At 40.3% G+C, this 14735-nt stretch overlaps 1 protein-coding gene across 11 annotated transcripts in view; it reads left to right on the top strand.

The window, feature by feature from the left end:
• PUM1 (pumilio RNA binding family member 1) overlaps positions 1–14735 on the top strand; it is a 133654-nt gene that overhangs the window by 29019 nt on the left and 89900 nt on the right. For all 11 annotated transcript variants that reach the window (XM_047086016.1, XM_047086017.1, XM_047086011.1 and 8 more), the window contains exon 3: positions 12321–12389. In XM_047086016.1, the coding sequence (XP_046941972.1) occupies positions 12321–12389 (69 nt within the window). The remainder of the gene's footprint in view (positions 1–12320; positions 12390–14735) is intronic.

Raw genomic sequence — 14735 nt, forward strand, 5'->3', positions numbered from 1 at the left:
TGCCTCTGAGTAGCTCTTTTTATAACCACATCCACCTTCCCCTTGAGGGGTAGGGGATAGGGGAGCTCCCCCCAAACTCTAATTTCTTATTCTCCAGTTTTGCAATTTTGTCTTTTCCAAACTATTCTGAATGGAATCATCGTATTACCTTTGGGGATTGGCCTTTTCTTGCTCTGCAGAAGGTCCTGGAGACTTAGCAAGTTGTTGCATATAGTAGTTCATTCCTTCTTGTTGCTGCACACTGTGCTATTTTGTAGATGTACCACAGTTTGTTTCACCTGTGGAAGGGCATCTGGGCAGATTCTGGTTTTTAGTTGCTGGAAATAAAGCTGCCGTGAGCATTCATGTTCAGGTGTTTCTGTGACCATAAGTTGTCATTTCTCTGGGATAACTGCTTTAGGAGTGCAGGTGCTGGGTCGATCATAGGATAGTTGCATGTTCAGTTTTTGAAGAAACTGCCAAATCGTTTTCCAGAGTTGGCTGTGCCATTTTGCATTCTTACCAGCCATGTTTGGTCTAATTTTTCTGAACCCTTACCAGCATGTGGCGGTGTTACGTTTTTTTATCTTAGCCATTCTGATAGGTCCGTGATGGTATCTCATTGTGGTTTGAATCTATATTTCCGTGATGGCTAATGATGGTCAGCATCTTTTCACGTGAGCAGTTATCTTTATTTTTTAATGTGGATTTTATTCTTATTATTTATATGATCTTAATTATTGATAAAAATGTTAAATTCTGTTTGATACATTTTCGCTGGTCCCTTATCCAATAACATTTGTGGAACTCTATTTATAAGTTCGATAAAAGATCTTTACTTAATGTATAGGTCAGCATTAACTTAGCATGTATTCACTTGGAAAAATTTAAGAATGATTTATTTTTAAGCTAGATTTGGCAAACTGGCCTCTGTGCCAAATCTGGCTTGCCGCCTGTTTATGTATGGCCCTTGAGCTAAGAATGGTTTTTTACCTTTTTAAATAGTTGAACCAAATCAAAACAAACCAAACCAAAGAAAGATATGATAAAGACCCTGTGTAGCCCACAAAGCCTATATTCTTTGGCCTGTTACAGAAAAAGTGTGCCAACTTCTGTTTTTTAAATAACAGCTTTATTGAGCTATTTTTCACATACCTTAAAATTTGTCCTTAAATTTGTAATTCAGTGGTTTTTAGTACATCCACAGTATTATGCAACTTATCAGCTATGTAACTGTAGACATTTTTAGCACTTCCAGAAGAAACTTTGTACTCATTAGTAGTCATTGCCTATTTTCTCCTTTCCCAAGTCCCTGGCAGACCCAAGTCTATTCTTGTTTCTGTAGATTTGTTTATTGTGGATATGTTATATAAATGGGATCATATAAATATATGGCTTTTTGTGTCTGGCTTCTTTCACTTACCTAATGTTTTTAGGGTTCATGCATGTTTATGTATCAGTGCTTCATTCCTTTTTGTGGCCAAATAATACTCCTTTGTATGATATACTATATAAATTTTACACATTCAGCAGTTGACTTACTGCCTTGTGGATTTGAATTTTGCTATGAATTTTTGTCTGTAGATCTATATTCTTTCTTCCAATAGGTAAATCATTTTCAGAAATCTTCTCTTTTATATCTTCAGGATGTGACTTCTTTTTCCTCATTAAGTAGTTTACTCCCTGTGGCCTCATGATGACTTGCTTCCTTTTGATCATCCTTGAATTAACGGAGAGAGTTCTGGCCACAGATGGGCTGTGTGGGTGGCTGTTACATCTTCAGATACACAGTTGGGCGGCAGAGTAGTGTGCACAGCTCCTTCTCTGCTTTTGGGTTTCTAGCAGGCTTTTGTCTGGTGCAGCTTTGTTGGATCTGGATGGGCCCTTTTGTCTTTATTGCCCATTTAAACAGTTGGAGTACCCCAGACACATTTTGATCCCCCGATATAGGACACCGGAAAGAGACACGGGAGTCAGCCTGCCTGGGTAACTTTGGGCGAGTTTTTAACCTTTCTCTACCTCAGTTTCCTCCTCCATTAAAAAAATGGGAAATGGAGGATAATTAGGAATTATTTTATAATTTGAGAATTAAATAATACATACTGCTACCTAGAACATAGTCAGTAAGTACGAACTATTCTGACAGTCATAAAAGGCCCATCCTATTTCTGTTCTTTTTCACAGTGTTTCCCTGTAGAAACTGCTTCTGAATGTACCATAACTAACCTAATTTTTATTTACTGTTGGCTATCCTACCCCTAACTTTTTGTTGAAAATTTTTTTCTTTCTTTCTTTAAATTTTTTAAGCTTGTTTGTTTATTTTGAGAGAGAGAGCGAGCGAGCAAGCAGGGAGGGGCAGAGAGAGAGGGAGAGAGAATCTCAAATAGGCTCTGCCCTGCCAGCTTGGAGCCCGATGGGGGCTCAAACTCTCAAACTGTGAGTGAGATCATGACCTGAGCTGAAATCAGCAGTTGAACGCTTAATCGACTGAGCCACGCAGGTGCCCCTGTTGAAAGTATTTCTTAACTGTTTTTTTCTTATTGTTAAAAGTAACTACACAGTGAGCTCCTTGGCTTATAGAACTTATTCCTCATTGTTGTTATTTAAGATGTTTTTAGAAAGAGGATTATTGGTTTGAAAGTTACTAATATTTTAAAGACATAAATATTGTCAAATTTGTTTTTAGAAGATTCTGATTTTTTTCATAGGCATTACACAAAATACAGAAACTACTGAAGAAATTTTAACATTTGAGTATATTACCTTAGTCTTTTTTTTAACCTTCTAGTCTTACTTTGTTTATGTCTCTGTATGGAAATGTATTTGTATCTTTTTATATATGCAGATTTGTTGTCTTTAGAATCCTTACACATACACATTTTTCTCGAACAATTTTAAAGATGTTTTTTTTTTTTTTAATTTTTTTTTTCAACGTTTATTTATTTTTTTGGGGACAGAGAGAGACAGAGCATGAACGGGGGAGGGGCAGAGAGAGAGGGAGACACAGAATCGGAAACAGGCTCCAGGCTCTGAGCCATCAGCCCAGAGCCTGACACGGGGCTCGAACTCACGGACCGGGAGATCGTGACCTGGCTGAAGTCGGACGCTTAACCGACTGCGCCACCCAGGCGCCCCTAAAGGTGTTTTAAATAGCTGCATAAAATTCTGTAAGTGAATATATACTACACTTAATGATTCCTGCTGTAGTTTAACTTTTTACCACTTTTGCCATCACATTGCCAGGTTGAAGATCTTTGTTAACACTCTTTGATCGTATTTCTGATTATTTGCTTTGGCTAAAATCCTAGAAGTGGAGTTACTAGAACAGAGGCAATGAACATTTATAAAACTTGATGCATATTGTCAAATTTCTTAAAAAAAATTTTTTTAATTGTTTAGTTTAGAGAGAGAGGGAGAGAGAGAGAGAAGGAGAAAGGGAGGGGCAGAGAGAGAGGACGACAGAGGGTCCAAAGCAGGCTCTGTGCTGAGAGCAGACAGCCCAATGCGAGGCTCAAACTCATGACCTGAGATCATAACCTGAGCCAAAATCGGATGCTTAACCAACCGAGCCACACAAGTGCCCCATCAGATTTCTTTCTTGAAAAGCTGTAGAAAAACATGACAAAGTATTCTTTTAAGCAGGATAAGAACCATTTTAAAGAAGTTGGCACTGGAAGTCCTATTTCTGCTATTTTTATCACTCCTGAGACCAAGGGTAATTTCTCACATTACAGATATTTGTGTGTACTGCCCGTCATGTTTTTAATACTGTGGGGGTGACTTTTAGAGAAGACGAACTGCCATGGCACTATTGATAAAGTGCAGTTTTGCTACTTAGTGGTTATGACAGCAGTTAAGAGAGCAGTAGGACCTGTGTGCCATGGTCTTTGAACTTTTGTTTGCATCCAACTTCTGGTTTGCCAACAAGGGAGAGCAAATAACTAGAGAAGTAGTCTTTGCGTAATGACCTCTCCCACCTGGAGACTGACACTGTAGGCGTACCTTGCGGCTGATAGTTTCTCCTCCTAGCTTATTTTCCAAAATTGGTAGTTTCCACTGGTGGTCTTAATTGTACATTTATTAAAAATAGTCACTGTCTTGTAATTTGTAGAAAATTCTTATCAGTGACTGTGTAGGCCCTTAAGTTGTTTTCTCTGACAAACCCTTCTTATGGTAGGAATTCTTACATGTCTGTTAGTGAGCCCCAGGGATGACAAAGTGAATCTCAGAAAATTTGATGTTAGCAAGACTTTGGAAAGTCCACTTCTATGCCTTTTTGGTGGGTATTAAATATTTGCTACTTTCACATAGACTCTAATACTCTGCCAGTAAGATTGTTCCTGATTCCAGTGAGGTCAATGGTGCCTTTAAATTTTGTTTCATTTTTTGAAAAGAGCCTGATACAGATTTGCTACAACCTGATTTAGGAACTTTTGGATGAGTATTCTTCATTTATCTTTTTTTTATTTTTTCCATATGTTCTCTCTTGAGATTGGTATTTCAGAATGAAGTTTTTTACTGCTAATGAACACTTTGTGGTGTGTTCCCCATTTGTAAATAAACATTTTTTTTAATGTAAATGTAATCTCTATAGTGGTATAGGAGTCTCTTTTATGTTTGTGAATTTTGGGTTTTTTTGGTGGTTAGCAATATGCCAGTCAGCTCTCTGGCTACAGATAGTAGTTTCCAGACAAGAAGAGAGACGATCATTATCTTAAGTTTTTAAGGTGTTTTATTTTATTTTATTATTTTTTTTAAATTTTTTTTAACGTTTTATTTATTTTTGAGACAGGGAGAGACAGAGCATGAACAGGGGAGGGTCAGAGAGAGGGAGACGCAGAATCTGAAACAGGCTTCAGGCTCTGAGCTGTCAGCACAGAGCCCGACGTGGGGCTCGAACTCACGGACCGTGAGATCATGACCTGAGCCGAAGTCGGCCGCTTAACCAACTGAGCCACCCAGGCGCCAAGGTGATTTATTTTTAAGTAATCTCTACATCCAGTGAGGGGCTTGAACTCAGACCAAGAGTTGCTGCTCTACCAACTGAGTCACCCAGGTGCCCCGATCACTGTCTTAAGTTTTACACTTTTTATTAGGCTCTTCCATAACAATTAAACCATTTCTTTTTGCAGTTAAAATGGCCTTGCCTTCATTATTGATTTCAGCTTGAACATGATTGGTGAAATTAAGAAAAAGACTGGCAGAACCAGCAGTTGTGAGGTTTTTTGTGTTTAAAGGTCACTAGTATCATTAAATGATTTTGAAAATGTGTATTAATTCCTTTTACTTTCAAAATTATTTTCTTTTATGTTTAGGAAGTGCTGACATTTACATGAGGTGTATATATTCTGGTAGTCTGGTAGCAAAACAGTTTTGGTAACTTATAGTAGTTTATTATGTGGGTCTGTTAATCATCCTAGCAGAATGCCACCAGCATATTAGGAAATCTGTAATTCTAATATATTTACCTTAATTAGTAAAAGTAGTAGCAGTGTTTAATGATAGATAATAAAGAAGTGGATGGGGGTGCCTGGGTGGCTCAGTCGGTTAAGCATCTGACTTCAGCTCAGGTTCTGTGAATTTGAGCCCCACGTCAGGCTCTGTGCTGACAGCTCAGAGCCTGGAGCCTGCTTTGGATTCTGTGTCTCCCTCTCTTTCTGCCCCCTTCCCCATTCACGCTTGCTCTCTCTCTCTCTCTCTCTCTCTCTCTCTCTCTCTCTCTCTCTCAAAAATAAATAAACATTAAAAAAATAAAAATTCATGAAGTGGACGTTCAGTCTAATCCTGGCTGTGGTGACTTCATTTTCCTCATTGTGTATTATAGAAGACAGTATCAAAATAGCGTAGTAATTAGTTGCTGGAACAACTGTTGAACCCAGGTGTGCTTTTGTGTGACTTTGACGAGAACAGAGAAGGTAGTAAAGGGTAGAGACTTAAATTTGAATTCCACTCTATCTGCTATATGACTTTGCACAAATTACTTCACTAAACCTTGGTTTCCTTGTGTATAAAGTGGAATAATATCTATTTTTGTAGTACAGTGTCTTGAAACTCAGCAAATTCTGGTGTTTAGTGTTGTCACTGACAGTGAAAAAGAATGGAAACCTTCATGAGTAAGATCACGTAGTAGGGTTTGCAGCCACTTAGGCCGAAAGAGTGGTTTTTTTTTTTTTGTCAATGCCACCCATCCCCTCCCCGCCAAGAAGGATGCTGATTTATTTAAATTTTATTTGAGGACCGTAATCAGTTTTTGCTTTTCTTACAAAGTGGGTGCTTTTGTAAGAGTACCTGCATTTTCGGGGCGCCTGGGTGGCGCAGTCGGTTAAGCGTCCGACTTCAGCCAGGTCACGATCTCACAGTCCGGGAGTTCGAGCCCCGCGTCGGGCTCTGGGCTGATGGCTCAGAGCCTGGAGCCTGTTTCCGATTCTGTGTCTCCCTCTCTCTCTGCCCCTTGCCCGTTCATGCTCTGTCTCTCTCTGTCCCAAAAATAAATAAACGTTGAAAAAAATATTAAAAAAAAAGAGTACCTGCATTTTCAAATTATGATTGTTAAAACATACAAAGTATTTATAGGACAGGGTCTGGCACAAAGTAAGGCTTAGTAAGTATCTGTTATTGTTTATGATACTGATACGTAGTGGTACAAGAGCTGCTGTAGAACAGACTTAGTAGTTAATTCTCATGTTCCCTTTCCATATTTTATCGCTCAAGTTTCTCCTGCCTTTTTTTTTTTTTTTTAGGGTTTTATTTTTTTAACTAATCTCTACGCCCAGCACGGGGCTCAAACAGACCAGCCCCGAGATCCAGAGTCTCATGCTCTGCCATCTGAGACAGCCAGGCACTGCTCAAGTTTCTCTGGCTTTTGCTTGGCTTTTTCTCACTGGTGTCTCCTTCCTGTAATGGTTCTTGGCACCAGCTCCCCTGCTTATATTGTTCTGGATCTGTGCTAGTGAAACAGAGCTAACGTGATCTAGGCTTGCCTGTGCAGAAAATCCTCCAGGAGAACAAAGGTAGTTGTGGAGGAGAAAAGCTCCTCTGACAACTTAGATTCAGTGGTTGAGGAAGCACATATTCTAGTAAAGGCAATTTTAGTCTCAAGGTGTAGAAATATGTTTTAACTAGCAAAAATTCAGGGCTTTAATGAAAGAATGCCAGGGATTCTCTCTGACCACCCCTGAGTAGAAATGTAAACGTGGGCCCCCTTGGCACTAGGTGGCTTTCTGTTTCCAGCACATTTCTTTCTCTACGTTGCTTGTCTTCTGCTTATTCACCAGCTGATACTTGAATCAAAAATGATAGCCCCAACTGCCAGATCTTTAGGAACCTTCATTTTATCTCTCCATACCCGTCAGGCTCACATGGTAAGAGAAGAACCTGATTAGGTCAGTTTATCATTTCTTACCAGGTACCAGGGATTTGGCCATTTAGGGGAATACTTTTGCAGTAGGTGCTTGTGGCCAGAGATGATAGGAATCATGAACTTGTCCTTTCTAAGCAGGTGTCTTGAAACATGTCCATTACAGAGAATATTCAGAAAGTATTGATTTGTTGAATTTTATTTTTCTAAGTGCACCATATAGCTCTGAGTTACTCTTTTTTAAAATACTATATTAGGGTGCCTGGGTGGCTCAGTTGGTTAAGCATCCGACTCTTGATTTTGGCTGAAGTCATGATCTTACGGTTCAAGAGACTGAGCCCCCCATTGGGCTCTGTGTTGACAGTGTGGAGCCTGCTTGGGATTCTCTCTCTCCCTCTCTCCCTCTGCCCCCCATCCCTCGCCCCCCCCCCCCGCTCGTGCTGTGTCTGTCTCTCTCAAAATAAATAAACGTTAAAAAAAAAATAAAGACTTCCAGTGTGATTTAATAAATACCAAGTCAGTGATATCTTTGTGTCCGAGTTTGGTTCTTCTGTACAAGCAATGGAGAACTGGTCAAGCTGGCTCAAGTAGAGGGACATTCTTTGTAAAGACACACTGGGCAGTTAAGAGGAATGCTAGCAGAGTCGGGCCAAGAACCTGACCACAGCGCTGTCAAAACTTGTTTCTTTCTTAGGGCTTTTATTCCGGACTGTGTGGTCTCCCGTGATTATTTGCTTCGTTCCATTCTTTGAGGTATAATGTTCAATAACACCTGCTTGAAAAATGGATTAATTGTAATTGATTAAATATTTGGATCACGAACTGTTTACATTTGGATGTCTTTGTGCCTGAGTTTGTTCTTTTTTTCCCCCCTTTGACTACAATGTTGGTTGGCAATGTTGGTTGGCAAACATCTGAATAGTGAGGTAGGAGGAGAATCAGGAGACCATAGTGGCATGGGAAGTTCAGGAATGAAGGAATTTTATAAAGTGGTTTTACTGAGTGTTTTAAAAAATGAGAACTGAAAGAACATGAGGTTGAGCCAGCGATGGTGTTGTTTTTTTGTTTTTTTGTTTCCCTTTTGGAAGTTTCTGAATGGATGAGGATGGAGAGTGAGTGTTGAAGTTTCTTTGAATTGATGATTTAGCTGGGAATTGAGACAGAGAGATGGATGTACTTTGAGATGCTAAGTTTTAGAAAGTAATTTAGATGTTTGCATGATCTAGGTACTTTTAATACGTTGATTATGGAAATGCTGAACTGGAGAGACACCCACCCCACCCTCCCAACAAGGAATGGCCAAAATCTTAACCCTGGGGGTGGGGGGGCGGTGGGGAAAGAAGGGATGAATGGGTGAAGGAGACATTTCAGTTACTTGAAACAGAATAACCTGTGAGGTGGGTACAGTTGAATAAGTGCCTCCTAAGTATTGGCCATTTTGTCTCATTTAACTATTACAACAAACTTGTAAGAGTTGGTGTTACCTCAGTTTTACAGATGAGGCAGTAGTGACATGTGTATCATTCATTGATGATTCTGATAAGTGTATGGACCGTTGGGTATGGTAAGTAGGGTTTCTCAAGGGGTGATGGAAAGGGCAGGCACCCTTTCCATGTGATTATCTTAAAGAGAATTTGATTATGTTAAAAGATTTGTAAAGTGATACTTTTGCTTAATTTTTAATTTTCCAAGTGTGATCTGTAATTCTGGGTCTATTTGTTTTTATTTTATAACTTCTGTGCGGTAAAACATGCAACTTAGTTTGCCAAGTTAGGCAACAGGATCTAGTTAGGACAGGATCCCTGCTGGAAGGAGAGATAGGTGTTGAGTTTACGGAAGAAAGTTCTGGGAACTGGGAAATGGAAGGGAAACTCAGAAGCATAGGACCTGTGTATGGATGGTATTTGTGGTGGGATGAAGAGAGGAACATAGACGTAGGTCAGGCACTAAAGTGCTTCTCTTGCTCGAGTCTTCAGTAAAGGGACTGGCAGATGCCTTCATGGGGAGGGGCAGTGGTAGAGCAAGTCCTGGATGGTTATGAGAAAGTTCCATGTTACTGGCAAGTAGCCCAAAGACGGAAAACAGGAAATAGATTTGTGAAACCAAAGGAGATAGGTAAGAGCAGTTAGTGAAAGGAAGGACGTCTTCTAGACGTTTAGCAAAAATGGAGAAGAAATTAGTAAGTCGTGCTAGAAATTAACACTAACCTGGCACTCAAACCTAGAGAAAGCAGTAGAGCACCAGGACTGGAAAAGACTGTTCTGTCCTGATGGGAGGATTTACTCTGATTATAATTTGCAGCCAGCTCTTCTCTCTTATGATAGAAGGAGCTTCTTTGTTACCTGCCTAAAATATTTCTTCATTCTTTGATTTCTCTTGATTCCCGAGCATCTTCTTCTGATCATTAGTTTTGTTTCCTAGGAAGAATTTGTGTGGAGAGTCTGCCTGGTGTCGATGACCATACCAGGTATAGCTTCTACTATAAACAGTACGTTCCTGACTAGTTAAAAACGTTTTTTTTTGTGAGAATGATTTGATTTGTCTGGTCTAGTCACCTGTGGGCAAATGGTTTATAATGGAGTTTCTGGACTAGCATGGCAAACTGTGGAAAGTGAGGCTCCTTCTCACCTGTGTGAGGAGAACGACCCACAGGAATTAGGAGGGTAGTGCGCAGAGGTAGGAGGAAGAGTGGTTCATCCTCTGGGTGGGAGGGGGAGGGACAGAGGGAGACACCCGGAAAGAGGGAGGGCTGGAGGAGGTGAAGAGGGAACTGAAGGGAGGGAGAGAGAAGACCTGAGAGAGCTAGCAAATAAGAACAGAGAGAGAGGGAAAGAGGGAAAAGGGGGGGGGGGAGGGGAGAGAGAGAGAGAGAGAATGAATGAGTGAGTGAGTGAGTGAGTGATGGATGGGAAGATAGATCATATAGAAGGGAATGGAAATGGCTCCAAGGGCAGGGTGGGCTGGCTTTGAAGGTGCGGGGGAGGAGACAGTGGAAAGCAAAGGCAAACACGCCAAGAAAGCACACTCCTCAAAGCCCAGGCAGAAACAGAAGGCACTGTTATCTGAGGGGGCGAAACTTCCTGTGGCTGTCTTGGAGGCAGCGTGGTCACATAGGAAGGACGTTGCATTTTGAGTTGGAAGCCCCGGATTTAAATCCTGGCAGTGCCATTTAAGGGCTCTGCCCTCTTAACAACAGTTGGGAAGGGCATTTCTCAGAGGTTCGGTGTTCTCATCTTTTAAATGGAAATAATCGCTGTGACGTTGTTGTGACGATGACATAAATATGTGTACTTCATGTTCTGTACCTTGCCTTACTACTCTCTTTATATTTCCCTCCTTGGGAAATATAAATAGGATTTCCAGCATTCTTGGTTAAAACTATTTGTAGATTGGATTTTCAAGAAATGCCTAGCTCTAGTTAAATGTATGATCGGATTCCACAGAAAGAGCTAGATATAGAGCTTTATGCATTTGATTTACATGCTTTGTAAGTGTTCACTCTGGCCTGAAGGTTCAAAATGATTTCATCTGACATTTGTAGTTTTCCAGTTAGCATCTTGTCCTCATTCTCTCCTCCCCCCACGGCCCGGCCTTTATCTTTACTACCTATAGCTTAGAAGCTTACTCAGTGTGTTTACCTAAATAATGGAAACACTTTGTAATGTGTTCACAGCTTGTTTCCAGGACCTTTGAAAGTATTTTAACCACAGTCAAAAGCTTGGTCTCTATCTATGTCTCTTTGTTCTCATTGGGCTGAATTTTAGCTTCATTTTGAATTTTATAAATTTCCATTTTTAGCACGCATCCCAAAGCTGCTTTGTCTTAGTGGCACATTGTCATTTTGTAGTGTATATCAGCTCTGGGTTTTGAAGGTATGTGACTCAGAACAGCGGTGTAGCTATATTTTTATGTGGTGTCAGTTCAGTCAAGTTAAGATTGCTGGGTGATAAACAGGCAGCCCTGTTAATAAAATCCTTGGGTTGGTTCTCCTAGCCGTATTCTGGCCCGTGTTCTTCGTACTCTTCCCTCTGCCTGCCTGACCTCAGCCTGACCTTTGTGTGTACCCACTGCTGGCGATTGTACTCCTACATTGGGAGGTAGTGATGGTCAGATGAGGGGTTTGTGAGAGTCCTGCTTCAGGCCCTCTGCTGTCTTTCTCCAGCGGTCGAAGAGCCTTCCTTGTGAATAAACAAGGGACGGTCCTCTCGCCTCAGGCAGCAGAGGTGGCTTGCTGCTCATAACTGAGAGGACCTACAGGATATTAGACAACACAAGGTTTTTTGGGTTACTGTTTCGAATAAACGATCGCACGCTTCTTCCTTGATCTTAACCTTATCTTGTAGAAATGACCTTAGATAGGAGTTCATTGAAGCCTGAAAAGATTGTTCCGATGTGGGCAGTAGTTTAATGATAGGTGAGGTTTGAAGGGATTCTTGTGATGAGTGCTGGTTTTTCCTCCTGGAGTTGAGATCCCAAGAGCCCCTCTGCGGAGATCTTCCAACATGGAGAAATGTTCGGACACCCCACTATATAGTTTGCAGTGCCTTTCCCTGAGGTTTATGAGTCCCTGGGTCAAATGAGTCCCCTTGTTTCTACTTGCTTGTCACAGTTGGGGGCAAGCACTGTGGCTTTTGAGTCCAGAGCCATGTTCAGGTCACATAATCACAGGTCGTTGCCCTTCAGCATGTTGGTCTTATACATTTAAAATATATGAAAAATAGCTAACATAATGCTCATTTGATGGAATATGCTTTTTCTGGATTATGTATTTTTCATGTTGTGGAAAAAAAAGGAATGGGAGGGGAGAAAACAGGGGTCATTGGCTCTGAACCCTGCTGATTGAAGGTAAGTGAATGTTTAATTTCAGTCACTTGCTTCTTGTTATGTCTTTGTCAGTATCTGAAGGTAAACCGTTGTGTTTAATGTGAGCGTACAATTCACGATGCTAACTCGAAACTTTTTCCTTCTCTATTTTGAATGATAGGTGCGTTCTATGGATGAACTGAATCATGATTTTCAAGCACTTGCTCTGGAGGGAAGAGCGATGGGAGAGGTAAGTGAACTGGTGTGTCAGAAAAGTGGGCCTGTTTTTAAGGGAAGTTTGGAGTTGTCTTTCATCAAATGTGTCCGAATCTAGTCTCCAGAAGTATGTGCTTGCTTTTCCTTGTTGCCATCCTCATGATAGGAATGGGATATTGCCGAATTTTGCCAAAATGATTTCATTATAAGAAGAACGTTAGCCTTAGCCTAATGTCTTAAAAATAAAACAAAGCAACCAAAACATGAGCACAAATTATTGATGGTTATATTAGCCAGTCAGTTGTAAGTCGAGGCTTTAAAGTTTCACAAGATAATTTTATATGCATCACATATCCTTACTTTTGCCTCATTTTCCACTTGCTAGGTTCTTTTTGCAGCGGAAGGGGGTCTTAGATTGGCTGCTGATCAGAACATGTTGATAACCTGTTTTTAGAGTAGGTTGAGGAGGTTGTTTGGCGCTCCATTGTGGAGAGGAAGTTGTTAGATTTCTGGTGAAATGATTCCAGAGGGTAGAGGTGTCAGTCAGAATATATAGAATTTAGGAACAAGAAGTTTGGTTTGTTTATAATGTTTAAAATTTGCAAAAACAAATTCCTGTCATCTGCACATCGATAGGGAGGGTTGCCGTTAATTCTAGAAGAAATGGGAGTATAAAGCACAGCTGACTTCTGGCCATTCTTGTGGTTGACAATTAGAATGTATTGGTGATAAGGTAGAACATATAGTTTGGATTAAGAGCCAAAGGTGTAACAGGTTCTCAAGCTGGGGGCATTTGCTTGTGGTTCTCTTGTTCTGGAGCTTAACCTTAGGTTTTTTCCTTCTGTTTTACTTTTTGCATATCTAATATTTAAAAGCTCCCACATCTGTTTTAATGTTTTAAAGGAGGGAAAATAGCTGTATTCTGGATTCTCTTTTATATCATTCATTAAACACACTTGTTCTTTGATTTAGCAAATATCCTTTGATCCAGGCACTGTGCTGGGTTCTGAGGGTTCAGGATTAAGGTAATCCTTCTCCTGATGTATAGCAAATATTCACTGACTGCCGTTGTGGTTAGGCATTAGTTAAACTCTTCTGGTGTTTTGGTTCTGAGGGTCTTGCTTCCTGTGTTTTGAGATTTCGTTTCCAACTTTTCCTTGTCATCCTGTGATCAGAGTTCCAGTGTCCTATCATCTTGGGTTCATGGGTTTTGGGCCTGTTCATGGGTTTTTCTCCTAGAGCTTTACGAGAAGTTAGATAGGTGGCATTATGTCTCCCGTGCCTGCCTAATATTAAAACAGTGCACATTAATAAATCCTCTATGGTTAATGGGGAAGAGATTTTTCTCAGCTTTTGGAGCAAAATTTGAACAGAAAGTTAAACAGATGAATCAGATATTAAGTGTAGATGGGAAAACCGTGTTTCTCTTGTTCCCCACTCCTGTGATTTTAGCCTGGTCCACTCTACCAGACATCAGTGCCAGTTCTTAAAATTAATTATACAAAATAAAATAATGCCTTTTGCTGTTGTGTACACTATATAATCTCTAAAGGCTTAAAGTCTGTTTAATTGAAGAAATAGTGAACAGAATCGAATAGAAAGTGAATTTTATTTAAATGATGACAAAACTACACACACACACACACACACACAGACACACAAATGCACACACTTTTTTATTTTGAGAGAGAGAGAGAGAGGAGAGAGAGAGAGAATTTCAAGCAGGTTCCACACTGTCAGTGCAGAACCTGATGTGGGGCTTGTACTCATGAACCCCATGAGTTCATGACCTGAGCCACAATCAAGAGTCAGATGCTCAACCAGCAGCCACCCAGACACCCTGACAAAAATATTTTTTGTATAGTTTTTTCCTTCCAAAAATACCTTTCCCCCTACCCAAGGCTTCCAAACCTCACCTTTCTTATTTGTGTTAGGAAATAGTATTTTTTTGGTATCTGTATACTCACACCTGGTTGTGGGCATATGTAGATGCCCAAAATGTACCCCAGCAGTTATGGGCTGTCACTCTTCTTCTTTCCTCATTACGTATTCAGAGAGTAATAATAACTACCATTTGCTGACAATGTATTACACAGGTGCTAAGGAGTTTGTCTCATCAGTAACTCTATCAGGACGGATCTCTTATCCAGATAAAGAAAGAGGCTGAGAGAGATGAATTAATTTGCCCAGGGCCACATATCTAGTAAGTGATGAAACTGGGATTCTGACCTGGCTTCCTCTTCAAAGCATGTTCCCTTAGAGTAAATGAAAGTCTCATTTTAGTAAGCTGTATAAAAATTGATATTTTGGGGAAGGATTAAAAAAAATGCTTAATATATGTTCCTCCCAAAATATAGATACTGAGGTAGTTTTTTAAAAG

Source organism: Lynx rufus, unplaced genomic scaffold, assembly GCF_022079265.1.
Source record: "Lynx rufus isolate CCGP_SWC_20201006 ecotype Redwood Valley unplaced genomic scaffold, mLynRuf1.p SCAF_2, whole genome shotgun sequence".
Classification (NCBI taxonomy): domain Eukaryota; kingdom Metazoa; phylum Chordata; class Mammalia; order Carnivora; family Felidae; genus Lynx; species Lynx rufus.